Source organism: Panthera onca, chromosome C1 (genome assembly GCF_046562875.1).
Source record: "Panthera onca isolate mPanOnc1 chromosome C1, mPanOnc1 haplotype 2, whole genome shotgun sequence".
NCBI lineage: Eukaryota > Metazoa > Chordata > Mammalia > Carnivora > Felidae > Panthera > Panthera onca.
Genome location: NC_138346.1, coordinates 70,693,154 through 70,711,945, shown reverse-complemented (window position 1 = coordinate 70,711,945; position 18,792 = coordinate 70,693,154). Strand labels below are relative to the sequence as shown.

The window sequence follows — 18,792 nt, the reverse complement described above, 5'->3', positions numbered from 1 at the left end:
ATCTATCAATTTCTTTCCATTTCTACTGTTACCACTTTTGTTCAGGCCATCATTATCCCTTGACCAAAATTATCTAGCTTGTCTCTCTGCTTCCAGTTTTGTTTTATACACTTGATTCTGTGCCACCACCAGGGTCTTGTAAAGTTGCAAAACTGCTTATGTTTGATGGCTTCTCATTTCCCTAAGGATAAAGCCCCGTGGCTTCTAAGCCTTAAATGGCTTCTAAGGCTTTCTGTGATTGGACTTGGGGTCAAACTTCTAGTCTTGTCTCTCCCTCCTGTCCGACTTACACTTCATAGTCCAAACACCCTGTGTTTACCATTCCTTAAATGTGACCTGCTCCTCAGTTTTAGCAGTACTTCCTTAAGGAGATACTCTCTGATCCCTAGACTAAGGTCAGATGCCTTGTTACTGCTCTTACATTGCTTCCTATTTCTTCTGTTATAACAAAATATATTTAAAACATGTTTAATTAACTGGCTTTTGTGATGGCATATTATTTGTTGTCATGAAGTCTCTAGCACCTATATAGTGTCTGACACATAGAAGATGTTTGATATTTCATACATGAAAGAATGAATATATAAAGGGAGATGATATAGTTTAGGAGGGTATTATTCAGAAGATAGGTCTTCAAGAATGAGTCCTATTTTGATTACAGTAAGAAAGTAAATATTGCATAGATACAATAAGAGATTAAATACTGTTTCCCTACATACTATTTTTCATCTAGGTGTGTGATTGTATACATATAGCAGAAATAGAAATACTGCACAAGTTTAGTTAGAGGTAGTAACTTCTCTAAAGGGATAGTGTGAATCAGGCTATTGAAGAAGCCCAATGTCTTTATTGTATTACAAAAAACAAACTGTATATATTTAAGGTGTAATAACTGTTTTTCCCAGATATATTGAGATATAATTGACATACAACATTGTGTAAGTTTAAGGTGTATAACATGTTGATTTGATACATTTATATATAACAAAATGATTATCACCATATTATAACTTTCAAGTCTATAATACTATATTATTAACTATAATCACTATGCTATACGTTAGATCCCCAGAACCTATTTATCTTCTAACTGGAATTTTGTACTCTTTGACCAACATCTCCCCTTTCTTCCCTATTTCCTGTCCCTCACCCCTCAGCCTCTTAAAGAAGCCCAATCTTTAAGATTCATTTTGACTAGTCTTCCTGATAATACATATTATTCTCATCAAATGTCATGAGTGGGAGAAGGGAAAGTATACTGAGTTATTAGTCTATATATAAAACATTTTCTGTAAGCACTTTAGCTATAATTAAATTTTATTTAGTTTATTTCACAGGTTTATAAACAAAATGTTCACAAGTATATAAATGAAGTGTTCATTAACTCAGGCTATACATAATGTGAAGGCTGTTTTAGGATAGTATGTTGCACTTAGTGTCGTAACTTTGAATTCAGTTAAATTGATTATAATTTTAGTCTATTTTTTGTGTCATTTCTAAAACACAATCTTTTGCCACATGGTAAAGAAAATATTTTCAATATTACACTGTGTATTAACTAACTGGAATTTAGTGTTTAGAGCCCCCCACAAAAGAAAATCTTTTCATTTATAATTTTAGAGGATATTGTTTTTCTGTTGTCAGATTGCTTTATTAGTCTTAAATTTCCTGATGCCATGATGTTGTGGTGAAAGAAAGCATTATAAAAACCTTGTTGAACACAAATAAAATTCAGTGAAAAATCACAGTAAAAATGCTGATAGCTTACATAAATTTCTTTCCTAGGTTTAACCATGAAATTTTGGAATTTGATAAAAGCACATTGTCTTTTGCATGTCTTTACAAGAAGATTTTAAAATATAAAAGGTAGTTTGATTTGAAGCATGTTGGTCTAAATAATATGAGATAAAAATGAAGTTCCTAGGAATTAAAAGTGAATATGTGCTTACCTATTTATTGACTGTTAAACACAATTTTCAAAGATTACTAGAATAAAAATTCTTCATTTTTAAGGACTTCTAATTCTGATGGGTTGCATGAGTGATGATACATATGGTTTGGAGGGAAGATTCCTTTAAAAGGGAGTACAATTTGCTTATTAAATCATTATCTAAAGCTTAGTCATGTACGAAGAAAACTGCCTAATAATTAAGAGTTGATATTTTAACATGGTATTTGCAGCAGACACATTGGATACTTAATTAAGTAGAACATTGCTTTTTTTTTTTTTTTTTAAAGGATTGACAAAATCAAACTCTTCTTGGCAAGTGAAATTTTTATAGTAGCAGAAGTGGGAAATCTAAAGGATGTGGCTCATTCTCTGTTTGGATGATGCAGAATTGCTCCAAGCAGTAAGCTTACTGTTTTCAGACAGCATTAGCAGCTTCAGCAAATACAACTGTGTCATCGTCCCTTAATACGGGGGTGTTTGTAACCTCAAAGGGGAGATGATAAACAATATATGAGATTTGATATCTTCTTGATGGCTTAAACAGATACTGATGGACAGATCTGCTGTTTGATGTTTTCTTCACTAGCCCTGAAGATGCTGAGACATAGAGATGGCTGTGATTATCTTTTATAAGACAGGAAATGCAATCTTTAGGGGTTTCTGGAAATAGAAAGGTCATGCAGTCTGGAACCTGTGAGCCTTTTCAATCTCTAAGTCATCAGGTATGCTCTCATGAATTATGATGATACTATTAGATTGTTGAGTTCTTGCTTTTTCTAGCTCTTAGTCATGTAGAATATATTAATCAATGTAATTGTTTATTATCAGATTTTTCTTAGGAGATTTGAACAAGTGATATTTATAGTACTAGACACCAGCTGTGAACAATATGAATTTTAGAAATGCGTATGTGTGTGTTTGAGTTCATGTTTACTTTAGGTTTCTTTTGAGGGGGGCAAGTGAGGAGTAAGGAAAGAGATCCTTTATTTGTAATTAAAAGCAAGGTTTGGGGCTCTCCAGATTTTTTCAGATTAAGCCTGAATAGAGTCATGTGCATCTCTTATTTCGAATGATAAAAATAGCACAATTTGTTCAGTATGATAAGGATACATCATAGCTGGCTGCTTATAGATAGTGAAATATTAAAACATTTTTTATCTGGAATTTCTTAAGCATAGAAATAGATGTTGCTACCATTGTACAACCACACAGCAATACAACTTTGATGAGTAGAATCGTGTTTGCCCGCATCTAAGCTAATTTCCGAAAATTTATATTGCAGTATCTGAACTGTTTTAAAAGGCATAAGTTTAAATTATTTCCCAGATCTATTGAAATAATGATGCTCTTACTCCTCTTAATGTAGATGTCTGCTGAAGGCATTGCTTGTAGCTGAAAGCAGATGATAAATCTATTTTTTGTTTTTGCTTTGTGTTGTTGTTGTTTTTTTTTTTACAAAGAATGCTTGTGACATTTAAGCTTGTTTCAGATTTTTTGATACAAAGATACTCCGCATTAGCTTAGTTTCATTTTCAAAATTAAAAGACTTGACTACATTAAACATGTTAATTACAAAGAGTAGGGAATCATCACAGCAAAGAATTTGGATTTATATGTCCATTTTATCTTGAAACTCTGCTGGTTATCTTAAACTATTTTTATTAAGGTATAATGCATTTAACTTGGTTTTGTTATAACATATCTTCAGAATTGGATAAGACACTGTGCCCGTGTTTGACATTCCAATTTTGAAGAAAAGGATATTTTATTTTTTTACATTACACATATTTCTTCCTTAGTTTTAGGGGGCTTGTTAGATATTTGACCAGGTATTCCATTTTAAATAAGCAAAAAGAATGTTGCAGCATTTCTCAACAGAAAGATGGCTTTGTTTTCATGATTTTGTAGCATGATTAGGATTTAATGCCTCATCAGGGTGATGCTATAGTAATGAAAAGGAGTATGTTTATCAAAAGACAGAAGTGGGAGTCTGAAACAGTGATTTACTTCAGTTAAGGGGTTGGTTTCTCCTTTTTAATTAAAAACACATTAAAAATTATACCTACTGATATTGGCTATAATTTATATGTTATTCAGGCTACTTAGCCAGCTTATATTCTTATTAGTAGGGAAGATTGCCATATTCTTAAGCTTGATTAGTTTTGGAATGATTTGGATATACCTTTTAGTTGCTACAAAACCTGTTTAATCTGTTAGAATTTATTTCCAGTATTTGCATGTATTAGTCGCTATGAGTACATTCTGTTTCTTGGCATTGCTTTGGGATTCTTCTAGGTATTGGTTTTACAGCATTCTGCTATTTTTCACTGTATTTATGACCTTTCAAAAAAACTAAACCATAAAGATTTTTGGTTATTTTCCTTTAGTGGCACTTACAGGATATCTCAATAATTTTGTAAGGTAAAAAAGCTACTGCCTTAGAGTTGTCATTTCTTTTACATGTTGGAGAAAAAGTTCTCTCTGTTGCTATGTCAAAATGCATTACCTTAAAAAGTAAAGATTGGTTAGAATGTCACGGACAGTTAAATTTAATGTCAACCCTTTTTCCTGTGTGGCCAGATGATCTTGACCTTTTGAATGGATTTGATTGTAAGTCTGCCCAGCAATGATTGGTCATCTGCTTTTTACAATGGCTGCCTCTGTCTTTACTATTTTACACAAACATTTTACATCATAAAGGTTTCTAAAGGTAAGCTGTCTATAAGCAACGATTTGAGTAATTGTTCCGTTTAGTCAACATTATGTGGACTGAATTTGCACAATACTGCATTTGGTGTTGTGAGAAATACAGCAAAGAAAAAGTTGTGTTTTGCTTTCAAGGAGATTCTGAGAAAATATACGCAATGAGCCATGCTCATGTTTTGAATTGACTTTTCAAAGACGGTATGCTATGATCAGTTTTAACTTGATTTATAAACTAATGAATCCTTGGATGAGTTACATGTAACTCTATAATGCATAATTTATTGTATCAAGGCATTGTAAAATATTTTTGTGTGTTTTATGAGCCCTAGTTGGCAATTTATGTTGAGAGTAAAGGTGGATGTAACCCATTGGCAGGAAACAGAAGCAGGGACCTTAAGAATTAGCTCAAAAGAGGGATGTGACCAGTCTAGTCTCACTGTGTATTATGGAAGGGGACTTTGACTTCATAGGGATTAAACTTTGGAAATCAAGACTCGCAAGTTTGGGAGCGTTTGATGCTAACTAGGACATTAGGGAGTTTTTTTTCAATAAAATGGGGGTGAATGAGACTCACTTTAGGATTTGAGAAAGGGGACTGAGAGAAACTTATATAGACGTCGGCCTTAGCCAGCTGGCTGTTGCACATGCAGGCACCACTTCTTTTCACTTTCATACCAGTATGCTGGCTAAAAGTAGCAAGGAGGTGGGTAGAGTGGATACAGAACCCTTGTTTCTCCCAGAATCCTAAAGTGGGGCACACTGCCCCGTAGTGCCTACAAAGTGCCTGTTCTCTTGTATCAGAACAAGAGAAAATTGACTTCAAATTCTCCTGGTTTGTAACAGCTAGCTGGCTGCAGTAAGATGTGGTAAGTATGGTGGTTGAGTATCTGGACTGCCATGTTCCCTGGGTTCAGATCTTAGCTATACCACTTACCAGCTGTGTGATCTTGGGCAAGTTACTTAACCTTTCTGGGTATCCGTTCCCTCATTTGTAATATAGAAATAATAATGGTACCTATCTCTAAGAGTGGTTGTGAAGATGAAATGAGGTGATATATATAAAACATTTGTAAAACTACCTGGTATTTATAACAAACACATTATTGCCAAAATTATATGTTGACAGACATTAGTATGTACATTCTCTGAGCTAGGATGAGCTACCAGCAGGTGTTAGTAATAGTAGTCATGCAGTTTAGTTTTGTTACCTTTCCTTCATTTTCCTTATCAAATAAGAAATTGAGTCAAAAACATATGGTATACTTAAATAAAGATGGCTATAAAAATGCAAACAAGGAAAAACATCCTACATCTGATTACATTATAACATTTATTAACTATAAGAATTGTGATTTGATGAAAAATGTTGTGTTTAAAGTTTTTTTTGCATTTGCTTATAGGCTGACTTAAGTTTCTGTTTGTATTCTGTGTAAAGATTCTTTGCTTTCTTATATTACACCAACTACTTCATTCATGACAAAAAAAAAAAGATTATGGGGGTTTTGCAGGTCTTCCTTAATTGTAGTTGAATATTAAAATTCAGGAGTAAATATCCAGGTTTAAGGGAAATAATAGAGAAGTTATATAGCTTAGACTTAATGATCCGAGTTATTTTTTTAATCATTAAAAATGTCCAGGAGGTCCCTGGGTGGCTCAGTCAATTAAGCGTCCAACTTCGGCTCATGAGTTGGAACCTGGCATCAGGCTCTCTGCTGTCAGCACAGAACCCAATTTGGATTCTCTCTCTCTCTCTCTCTCTCTTTGCTCCTACCCTGTTTGTGCTCTCTTTCTCAAAAATAAGCATTAAAAAAATGTCCAGTACAAAAACGTTCACTGACACTTGTTTTATTTGTTTCATTTTAGTTTTATTGGTTAATGTTTTTATTCTAGATGAAAGACTAAAATGATATGTGTTATAAATCCAATACTGTATGTGAATAGACCAATTCAAGTTCCTATTTGATAGAGTATGCTATTTTGAATTGCTGGTGTTTATTTAATGTAAAAATATCTACAGTTGACCCCTGAACAATGCGGAGGGGAGGGGTGCTGACCCCTTGCACGGCTGAAAATCTGTGCATAACTTTGACTTCCTTAAAACTCAACTACTAAGAGCCTGCTGTTGACTGGAAGCCTTACTGATAGCATAAACAGTCAGTTAACACCTATTTTGTATGTTATATGTATTACATTCTGTATTCTTATACTAAAGTAAGCTAGAGAAAAGAAAATGTTAGGATAATCATGAGGAAGAGAAAATACATTTACAGTACTGTGTACTGTATTTATATTTTAAAAAATCCACATATGAGTATACCTGGGCACTCCAAACTCATGCTGTTCTGTCAAGCCCCAGAGTCCAAGTGAGTAATTTGATAGGTGGATGAAATATACATGCTTAAGTGTTACATTTTATGATCTCTTTGCCTTTTAGTTCTCTTCTCTTGAGCAATTTTCTCAATGTGCAGCTATTTCTTTCAAATTGGCACAGGGTCAATCAAATCTCAGCACAGTGCAATTTCTTCAAACAAACATACAAAATACTATGATGTTCTAGTAAGCACAGTACTGGGGCGAGATATAAAGACCAATAGGTCCCTGCTTCAGGAAGTCACAGGTAGTGAGTCATAAACACTAAATACAAGGCACTACAACAGAATGTAGAAAGTAGTAAGTGCCTTAGAGATTCAAAAGAGAGAAGAAAGAAACGTAAATCATGATGCTGTGAATTCAGTGGGCAGAATATTTCAAGCTGAATGGGGACAGGAGAGGAGAGGCTAGATGAGAAGGTAGGGAAGTCTGAAAAGGTAGCATTTGAGGTAGGCCAAGACTGGCCAAGATGAGAAAGGTCCTTTGGGGCAGAGGAAACAACATGAACAAAGACATGGAAGCAGAAAGCAAATAGTATGTTTGACTACTATGGACTAGTTCATTTTGGCTATAGCCCGGTAGGAGAATTCAGGCTAACACAGGAAGGTGTGTTGGGACCAGATAGTACAGAGTCTTGAATGTTAGATTATGATTTCTAAACCGAGAATATGTCTATGTTGATTTACTTATTATTGGGAGAAAATAAAATAAAAAACCAAAAGAGCAGCACCTATATTTTGCAGTCATTCTTAGAGCTCTAACCCTCTTGAGACTTTGAAAATGAAAATTAAATTCCTGAGTAGATTTAGTAGTTAGTAGACAAGGTAGGGGGTAGAAGCAAAATGAAGGATTTTAATAAAATTCTCTATCAAAATTGCACGTGAGAGCATTTCTGTCTATCCACAACCACTTAAAAGTCCTAGATTTCAGATCCTAAGAGACCTCCTGCTTGTCCCTGATGTAAACTCTATTTTATTGGTAGGTAATCTGATTTAGCTTTGGTTTTATTTTTGACATTTACTAGACCAAGGACAATCTAGAGGGATCATTTTAATACAATGAATATACATGTCACTATGGTGAATATTTGGATAATAAAGACTTTGTCTTAGGGAAAATTGGAACTAGAAATGCTGTTTATAATCATGGAAGTTTCAGGGATATTTTAGGTTTACTCATTGTTCATTTAGAAATGATAATATAAATCATCATTGCTAAATATTTTTAATATCGCCTTTAAATCTCCTCCATACACCAGAAGCATTTCAGTATTGCCTGTGGTTAGTAAAAAAGCTGGGTAACATCCAAGAGCAGATTTCCTTTAAATGTGACAGCTGGGGTGTGACTTTGTTATCAGACCCAGGAAGATGATACTTGTGCCTGGGAATTGTGAAAAGATTGGAATTGAATACTCTTACTTAGCACATAATCCATATAAAGTATGTCAGAAGTGAAACGCATGGAATACCACCAGTGTGAGTAAAAATGAAACCGGACACAGTAGCTCTTCTGGCTCTATTTTTAACAGACCCATATAATTGAGAATATTCTGTTTCTTTCTATAGAAGTCTGAATTACTTGAAAACCTCATTTTCTAGTTCTTGTGAGGATCTTATTAATCCTTATGACTTCACATTGCCTGGGAAAGGGTAATACTTATAGTAGGGATCCAATAAAATTTCAGTACTTGTTTTAGAATCATAGATTCATTTCTGGGAGAAACCTTGGAGATCATTGGGCTTTGGGTTGCTTTAAAACTTTAAAACATTTAAACATTTTTTCTCAAAAAAAAGTAGATAAAAGACCTTTAGTGATGTGATCCTTCCCCCACCCCAAGCATTTCAAAAATGATAATACAGAATGTAAATAAGAATTAGTTAAAGATAGTTGAATATGTCTTTATCAAACTCTTCTTTCTAAAAGGCAAAAAGGGCCTGGTTTCAATAAAGCACATTGCAAAATGTGCTGCATTTAAAGGTGTACATCTATTTGTATCCATTTCTTTTTTCTAAAAAAAAATGATTCAATCTCGTAAGAATTTGAGTCTATTGCATAGTATAAAGGGAGGCAATATGGCATAATACTTAACAGCTAGAGTTATCAAGCTGGATTCCCTTTGTTGGATCCCATATCTTCCACTTTACTGGCAATGTTTATTTTAGGAACATTACTTGAGCTCTATTTTCCTCAGGATTGCCAGCTGTAAAGTTGGGATGCTGATGTACTAATGTCTAGATTTCTGATGAAATCAATTGAATTAATCAATACAAGTAAGGTAACTTGAAACAGTGCTTAGCTTAACAAGTGCTAGTCACTATAATTACTCCCCACTGGACTAGGTAAAGTTGAGGAGAAAGTTATAAAACCTACAAAAGATATAAAACAAATCCGTCTCGTCAAAGATCTTATGTATGTATACACACATATTTAGGACATAGGTGTGTATACATATATACACATTATGCTTTAATTATATATAGTATACTAAGTAAGAAACTAAGTAGTTTGCCTAAGATTAAAATTGCCAGCAAAGGATATCATGATATAAGATCCAAACTGGAAAGTCTAGCTCTAGAGCTCCTGCCCTTAACCACTTTGTTTTACTGCGTAGGGTTCTGTAAATGTGAGTTAGATAGCCATGTATAAGTTAGTATATTCTAAATGCTGAATTGAGATAAGAGATGTCAAGGCAAACTGAAACTTCTAGGGAAGACTTCTTGGCAGAGGTGTTAACTGACTTTCATTACACCCTTTTTTGGGTTTCTCTTCCACTACAAATAATACATGTAGAGTCATTAGCACAGTTCCTGCCATAGTGCTCAATAAATTATAGTTATTATTGCCATAATCTTTCTGATAGTTTCTTCTCTATCTTCCCTAATTGGTGCAATGTACTGTTTGAAAATCATGTGCTAATCTATACTCATGACTGAAATTACCCGCCAGTGATTCTTAATTGTGACTATACATCAGAATCAAATGTTTCGCTTTTTAAAAACATTGAGGCCCCAAGCTTATCTCAGAAATACTAAAGCCTATGGAGATGGAACCCAGCTTCTTAATTTACAAAAAGTTTTCCAAGTGAATATCATGAGTAGCCAAAATTGAGAACTGCTGCTGTACGTGGTGATTGTAGAATAGAATGGAAGGGGTCCCTCGGTGGCTCAGTTGGTTAAGTGTCTGGCTTCAGCTCAGGACGTGATCTCATGGTTCATGGGTTTGAGCCGTGCACTGGGCTCTGTGCTAACAGCTCAGAGTCTGGAGCTTGCTTAAGATTCTGTATCTCCTTCTCTCTGCTCCTCCTCTGCTCACACTCTCTCTCTCAAAAATAAATAAACATTTAAAAAAATTAAAAAAAATTTAGAATCGAATGGAATAGAGTAGAATAAATAGAATTCCAAACCTATAGTTTGTGTCTGCATCCTAATCTCTGTCTAGTGTTCTAGACATCACATCTTATTAGACATCTCTGCTCATTTATCTTACAAACACCTCAAACTTGGTATGTCCCAAACTAACTTACTATTTTCTCTTCAAAACCTCTTTGTCTTCCATAGCATGATGACCTGATAATTTTGTTTCCACTTTTTTTTTTTTTAATCCTAACCTTACATCCAGTTACTAAGTTATGTAGATTCTTTCTCTTAGGGAGTCCAAAGTTTACCCCTTCTTTCCATAGTCTTGACCTTAGTGTGATTTCATATTCTTTTTTCACCGGGACTATTGTAATCATTTCTTAACTGATATTTCTTTTTCTTCCTGTTACCAATCCCCAAAGAAACCTACTCATCATCATTCAGCTGCCTTAGTACTCTTTCCAGAATGTAAAGCAGCGACTGGCATTTGCTTACTCACATTCATTCTAAAGCTCCCCATTACCTTCAAGATAATTTTCAGGGTTCAGAAAAGTGAGAGTATTTGTCTTTCTCTGTCTGACTTATTTCACTTAGCATAATGCCCTCAGTCCCAGGGGTATAGCTCAGTGGTAGAGCATTTGACTGCATAATGCCCTCAGTCCATCCAACCACATTTGCTGTCGCAAATGGCAAGATTTCCTTCTTTCTCATGACTTAATAATATTCCATTATATTTATTTTACCCACTTACCTATGTTGGACTCAGATTATTTCCCTATTTTGGATATTATGAATAATGTGACAATGAACATAGGAGTGCAGATATTTCTTCGAGATCATGATTTTATTTCTTTTGGATATATATACCTGGAAGTGGAATTACTGCAACATATTTGTAATTCTATTTGTAATTTTTTGAGGAATGAGGAAGTGACATTTATTTATTTATTTATTTATTTATTTTTATTTAAAAATTTCTTTTTAGTGTTTATTTCTGAGAGACAGAGAGAGCAAGTGGGGGAGGGGCAGAGACAGAGGGAGACACAGGATCTGAAGCAGGCTCCAGGTTCTGAGCTGTCAGCACAGGGCCCGATGCGGGGCTCAAACCAACAAACTGTGAGATCATGACCTGAGCCAAAGTCAGACGCTTAACGGACTGAGTCACCCAGGTGCCCCTATGAGGAAGTGACATTTAAACTTAACCATCTTTAATTAAACTCAGTCTAAATTCTATTAGTTAGCTAGAGACAGACTCTCTCAAACCTTTAAAATGCTCTCCTTTTTGCCTATAATGCCTTTGGCCCCTCATTTCTCTTTGTTTTTGCCTGGCTAACTATTATGCCACAAAATTTACTTAGATTAAGCATTGCCTGCAACTGAAACATTCCCTATTCCTTTAGAGTGAATTAGGTGATTTTCCCTAATGTTCCTCTGGATCCCAGTATTTATCTTAATTGAAGCACAATGCATTCTACATTGTAGTCATTGATTTTCCTATCTCGACTATGAACAGTTTAAGGGCAAAGACAGCGTCTCATTTCTTTTATTTATATTTATTTATTTATTTATTTATTTATTTAGAACACAAGCAGGGGAGGGGTAGGGAGAGGGATGGACAGAGGATCTGAGGTGGGCTCTGCACTGTGGACTCGAACTCACAGACTGTGAGATCATGACCTGAACTGAAGTTGGACTCCTAGCCAACTGAACCACCTAGGCGCCCCTCTTTTTTCTTTAAAGCTAATACAAATACATTGCCTGGCACATGGTAACTACTTAATACATTTTTGTTGAATAACAAAATAGGGAATTAGTATGACAAGTTCATGGAAAAATAAGGCTTATGCTACTTTGGACACCATTAGGAATTTATATTACCTGAGGTACATAAATAGGTACCATAAATAGGTTGAACCAGACTTAAGTATTTTAAAGTTAAATTAAGGAATTTTAGATTTTATGAATAACTAATATAATGCCTTTGCAATGTAGCATATTGGTTAAGAGTATTGACCTGGCTTCAAACCGGTCTATAGCCCTTAATTGCTGAGGGTTCTGGGAAAGTTTCAGGGCCTCTTTAAGTCTCAGAATACTCATTGGTTTTTAAAGATTCCTAATGAATAAATGTCTGTAAAGTTCTAGCACTGTGTCTGGCACATTGCAAACCCTACAAAACCTTTGTTGTTGTTGTTGTTAGTTCTTATTACTGTAATTACAAGCAGTGCTGAGAAAAGTTGGACAGCTAGGGACTAACAGTTTCAGAATGTAGAGTTAGAATTATCTAGTGACTGACCCTTCAAATGGCCATCAGAAAAGCCAAAATTTTAGTTCTAGTTCTAGCTCTACTATTGCCTTGCTGGAAAACTTGAATGTATCTTATTTTCCTCATACAAAAAATTACAGTAAAAGTCGCAGTATTAATGCTTTCTTCATCAGGATGTTATAATCATGGGATATCTAAAGAAAAAAACCTGTCATGAAAAAGACTGGGGATGTATATCTTTTGAAGTCACTGATACCACCTGCTTTTGTACAAGTTGTGCTGTTTGCCTGGAATGCTCTTTTTATTCACCTTGATAATCCCATTTGTCCTTTTAAGATTCAGTTTAAGCATTAGTGGTATTATTGCATTCTTACCAATAGTAACATAGCTCCAAAATGGGAACAAAAATGAAACAAATGGGTTGAAATCATAGGGAGGCAGTTTTGGTCTCATTCAGTCATTCACTAAATTATATATATAATTATATGAGGCATCATTAATTTATTAAGTAATTGTCAATTAATATTATATTAGTATATAATTATATATATAATTTTGTGAGTGAATGAATCAGTGAATGAATGAGATCAAAGTCTGCCTTGCCATGATTTCATCCCATTTGTTTTAGATACATAGATGATAGATAGATCGATCCTGAGAATATAAAGGTGGTCTTATAATCTTACAATATCTCTAAACATTATCACTTTCCAAAAATGGAGTGGCTTTACTTATGTCGTACTTAGCTGTCTATTACTAGATTTGTTCAAGCAAAAATCAGACATATTGTGATATCGTAAATGGTATTCCTATGTTGGGGAGATATTGCATCAGATGACCTCTATGAATATGCCTGGGAAGCATAAGATTGGAACTTCTCACTGGAAGAGTGGGAAGAGCTAATGCCAACAAAATAGAATTAGAATCACATCTTAAGGCATACTTTTTGTTTTTTCATAGATAATCTGTTATACTATTGAACTTGATTTTAAACTATATTCATAACAAATGGCAAAAAAGCTGTGAAGCTTACCACATAGGAAAGCACTGATATTTTTATTTTTCTTCTGTATGTTGACATATAGTAGTTATGATTAGGTAACAATAATGAGATCCTAAATACAATGACAGTTGATGTATCATGAAGACATACATTTCTAGCCACTTAATAAATGGTATTATGAATTGAAATTGTACTTGTAAAACAAAAAAGAAATTGTGCTTGTTAGTTGTTTGATCAAACCATCAACAGCTGATGAAAATAGAAAGCATTGTTTTTATTTCATTACAAATGCCTTTCTTCAATTGAATCTTCTCTTTTGATTGTCCAAAAAAATGTCTCTCATTGCTTCTATTATATGAAGAACCAGCTGTCACAGATTATATGAAAGAATAGATAAATCACAGATTTTTTAAAATATGAAATTCTGTTATATTAAATACAAATCCAGTTTCTTCATTCACATGTGTATCTACTCCTAACCTTCCCATGTTGCACTCTTTTTTCTCAATAAATTGTATGACTTGATTAGATAGAGGGCTTAGCTTTTGATACATGAGATGTATTCACTTTTTCTTTTCTTTTTTAAATTTGCTTTTCTCAATCACTTCTTGAAGCTAAAAACTTTTTTTGCTGCTAAGGAAAAGGAGATCTGGATTAGTGTTCACATTTTCTTTTTCTTTTTAATTTTTATTCATTTTGAGAGAGAGCTCGAGGGGGGTGGGGAGAAAGGGAGAGAGAGAATCCCAAGCAGACTCCAGGTTAAGCGCAGAGCCCCACACGGGGCTAGATCCTAGGACCTAGAGATCATGACCTGAGCTGATCTCTAGAGTCAGATACTTAACCGACTGAGTGCCCTGTGTTTACATTTTCTATTTCTGATCCTAAGTGTTGGTCTTTTTCAAAAGAAATACTAACTGATTTTCAAGAAAGAAGGATACAATATATTAAGGGTTAATTTATGTCACTTCAATAAGTTTTATATATACCTTCAATAATTTATTGCTACCTGGCAATAGCAATAGGTCCTATGCTTTTGGTTCCTATGCATAGGAACCTAAGCTTCCTAAGCTTCCTATGCTTTGGAACCTAAGCATAGGTTCCTATGTCTTTGTATGTGCTAATCTTACTGCCTCATTTCCTGTCCTCCACACTATTTCAAGAACTATTCTTGAATAGGTCCTACTAAGGACCTATTATTTGCGTTGTCTAATGTTCTCTTGAAGAAGAGGTCAGGAGCAAGAGACACTTGTGCTGAAAAGCTAAGATTTAGAAAGCCATATTATATCCTCCATAAGATAATTCACAGTAGTTTGAAATCAGATGGCTTCTCATTTCTGAACCATATGTATGAGTCCGTGCTTAAAGTATTTCTCCTGTGCAGAGAAACAGTTATTTTAAAAGGCATTAAATTATAAAATAATTCATAATCTTTGCTTATATGATGGGAAATAATGTGAGTCACACCAAGATCTTTATTATGTAGATACACCCTCACTTTCCAGCTTCATTTTTATGCTTTCTTGGGTATCTTCTACTATGATCATATCAAACAATTGGGCTTTTCTAATTAAGTGTAATTTTTTCCTATGTCTTTGTATGTGCTAATCTTACTGCCTCATTTCCTGTCCTCCACACTATTTCAAAAACTATTCTTCAAAGTTTAAACTGGCTCAACTTCTTTTCTGAATTTTTGCTGAGGCAAAGAACATGGGTTTGGGAGTTAGATCAAAGTTCAAATCCTGCTTCTGACACTAGCTCTGTAATCTTGCAAAACTTACTTTATTACTGTGAGCCTCAGCTTCCCATTTGCAAACTGGGGATAATATCCTATAGAGTTTAGTGAGATGATGTTTGAAAAGCATCGAATATTGTCTGTGGCCATTATTATTAGCAATTGTCGTAGTTCATTCAGGCTGCTGTAACAAAGAATACTATTAACTATGTGGTTTATAAACAGGAATTTATTTCTCACAATTCTGGAGGCTGAGAAGTTTAAAGTTAAGGCTTCTGTAGATTCAGTGACTGGTGAGGGCCTACTTCCTCATTCATAGATGCCATATTCTGCCTGTGTCCTCATACAGTATGAGGCGTTAAGGGAGCTTGTTGGGGTGTTTTTAATAAGTTCGTTAATCCCTTTTATGAGGGCTCTGCCTTAATGACCTAATTACCTCCCGAAGACCCCACCCTCAGATATTCTTACAATGGGGGTTGGGTTTCAAAATATGAATTTAGTGGTAGACACAAACGTATAGTCTATAGCAGTAGTCATATGAGTCTTAACTATTGATGAACAAATGATTGATAAAGGAATGATTGAACTTGCCTGGTTATTTCACTTCTGTAAACTACATAAATCTCTATATAAATTATAGACAGGGGTTCTTTCATAAAACTCTGTAGCTCCTTATAAAATCAGTCGTATCATGACATTTTAAAGTCCTCCCATATTTGGGGAGCCTGGGTGGCTTAGTCAGTTAAGTGTCGGACTTCAGCTCACGTCATGATCTTGTAGCTGCTGGGTTTGAGCCCTGCGGGTTAGAGCCCTGAGTCAGGCTCTGTGCTGACAGCTCAGAGCCTGGAGCCTGTTTCAGATTCTGTGTCTCCCTCTCTCTGACCCTCCCCTGCTCCTACTCTGTCTCTCTGTCTCAAAAATAAATAAACATTAAAAATTTTAAAGTCCTCCCATCTTTAACAGCTTATTTTGCTGAACTCTTGAGTTCCATTGTCTATTTCTAAATTGTACGCCCTCTGGTTTAATCTCAGGGACTATGAAATAGACCTGTTGACAGATTTGGCTTCTGATTGGAAGGCTTACCGTATGTCTATTTTAAAATTACACAATTGAAATTGTTCTGTAAAATAACCTCTATGACAAAATTAGGAACCAAGGACAATAAAATTAAGCTGGGATAAACCCTAAACACTAAATATCTGGCTACAAGACATTGTTTCACATATAAATTATAGATTTTTGCCATAAAGATATATCTTCTTCAAAACATAATGGCAATCAGTACTTCTCAGTTACTTGATGTTAGGATAGTGATAGCTAAATATATCTGACTGCTTGCCAATTATTTGATTGACTCAGTTATGAGATATAATCTTTCTGTAGAATTTGAAGTCTTATGTCTTTCTTTGTTCTCCTAATTCCCCTTCCTTCCTTGAAAATTCTGAGGAAAGTTAGAGATACATAAACATAAATAAGGTACATATACAACGCATTTTAAAGTATTATTTTCCAAGTTACTATCATTTTTTCCAAATTACTATTAAGAAAATAAACATAAATTCTTATATAAACTTTGCATCTACATTTTTTTCCATTCTTTCTGTCCCCATAATGTTGACCCCTTTCTCTTGGATGTTTTCCATTGGTTTTTCTCACAGTTCCATTATTGTCATCCCTTTTCATTTTTAAATCTCTGCTCTCACTTAGCTATTTTGGCACCAACGAATATCTTCTTTACTACTTTTTTCTTAAATTCTTCCTTTAAGACCTTTCTTTATTTCATAAAAAAGCACATTCTACCATTCTGTTGCATTTTAAAGGAGTACTTTTAAATAACTACCCAGTCGTGCTCACTGTTTTGATGTAAATACAGTAATTTATCACTATGCTTAAGTTTTCCATCATTTAATCTCTATAAATATGAATAATGAAAAATTATTTACATTAGTGAGAAATTAGATAAAAATCTAAGTGACCAATACTACAGGAAGGCTTAACTAAACACTAAACTATATGACATCAACAATAAAATATGTAATCACTAGAAAGTATAAATTTGAGGAAGTATAAATATAAAAATGTTTTCTTGGGGCTCCTGTGTGGCTCAGTTGGTTGAGTGTCTGACTTTGGCTCTGGTCATGATACCACGGTTCGTGAGTTTGAAGCCTGCATCTGGTGTCAGCACTAAGCCCACTTCGGATCCTCTGTCCCCCTCTCTCTGCCCCTCCCCCGCTCATGCTCGCTCATGCTCTTTCTCTTCCTCTCTCTCTGTCTCAAAAATAAATAAACATTAAAAAAATGTTTTCTTGTTAGGATAGACCAAGCTATGCTGCAGTAACAGCTCTAAAATCTCATTGGCTTCATGCAATAAATACAATAAATGTGGGTCAGGGCTGAGACTGGAAACTTCTCTTCCATGCAGTTGCTCAGGAATTCAGACTGACAGAGGCTCAGTGATTTTTACAGATAACTGCACCACCGGATCACCTGATCTCCTTGGTCTCTACACCTGGGAAGAGAGAGCATGGAGAAATCACACTCACTTTTCTGTACTTTGGTCCAGACATGATACACCATCACTTTGATTATGTCCCTTTGGGCAACACTAGTTACTACAAGGGCCTGGGATATGTATAATACTCTTCTTGTAGCCCAGGAGGAGAAAGAGGACAACATGATATTGTGAGCACTAGTAATAACCATACTTTAGGATTAAAAAATCAAAATATATAACTGCTTTTGCATATTTGTTTTCTATAGATTAGAGGAGAATGTAGAAAATTATAAGATTTCAGAAAGAAGGCTTGAATGTTATTTAATTTTTTTCTACCCCAAATTTGTTATTGTTATTGTTATTTATGTGGTATGTAAAAATTGGGAGAAAAATGGCTAAGCTTTAAGAAAATGAATCAGTATGTGACACAGCAGAAGGAACATGAATTTTAAAGCCATATAAAATTTGATTCAAATCCTAACCCTACCTCATATTAGTTGAACAAACTACTCTTGGGCAAATTATTTAACCTGTCTTAACTGAGCTTCAGATTTCTCATCTTTGAAATAGAGATAAAAATATCTATCTTCTAGAACTGTTGGGAGGATTATATAAGATAAAGTGTATTTACCTAACTAACACTAATATAGAACTCCCTGGTACTGTTCTAAGCATGTTAGCATGCTTTATATTAATCTTCATAAAAATCATATAAAGTAAACACTATAATCCCTATTTTGCATTTGAGGAAATTGAGGCAGAAAGAACTTGCTTAAAGTCACATGGCTAAGTAAGTAGTAAGTACCAGAACTGGATATGAATCCTGGTGGTCTGGTTTTAGAGATTTTCTTAGCTGCTATGCTGCTTCCTCTTCTGGACCTTTTCTAAGTGCCTATTGTTACCATAAGTTTAATAAA

At 34.5% G+C, this 18,792-nt stretch overlaps 1 protein-coding gene across 8 annotated transcripts in view; it reads left to right on the top strand.

The window, feature by feature from the left end:
* SLC4A10 (solute carrier family 4 member 10) overlaps nt 1-18,792 on the top strand; it is a 317,997-nt gene that overhangs the window by 98,452 nt on the left and 200,753 nt on the right. For 6 of the 8 annotated variants that reach the window (XM_060621094.2, XM_060621093.2, XM_060621100.2 and 3 more), the window contains exon 2: nt 2,538-2,673. The exons of the other annotated variants lie outside the window; for them this stretch is intronic. In XM_060621094.2, the coding sequence (XP_060477077.1) occupies nt 2,593-2,673 (81 nt within the window). In that variant the 5' untranslated portion in view covers nt 2,538-2,592. The remainder of the gene's footprint in view (nt 1-2,537; nt 2,674-18,792) is intronic. 8 annotated transcript variants of the gene reach the window in all.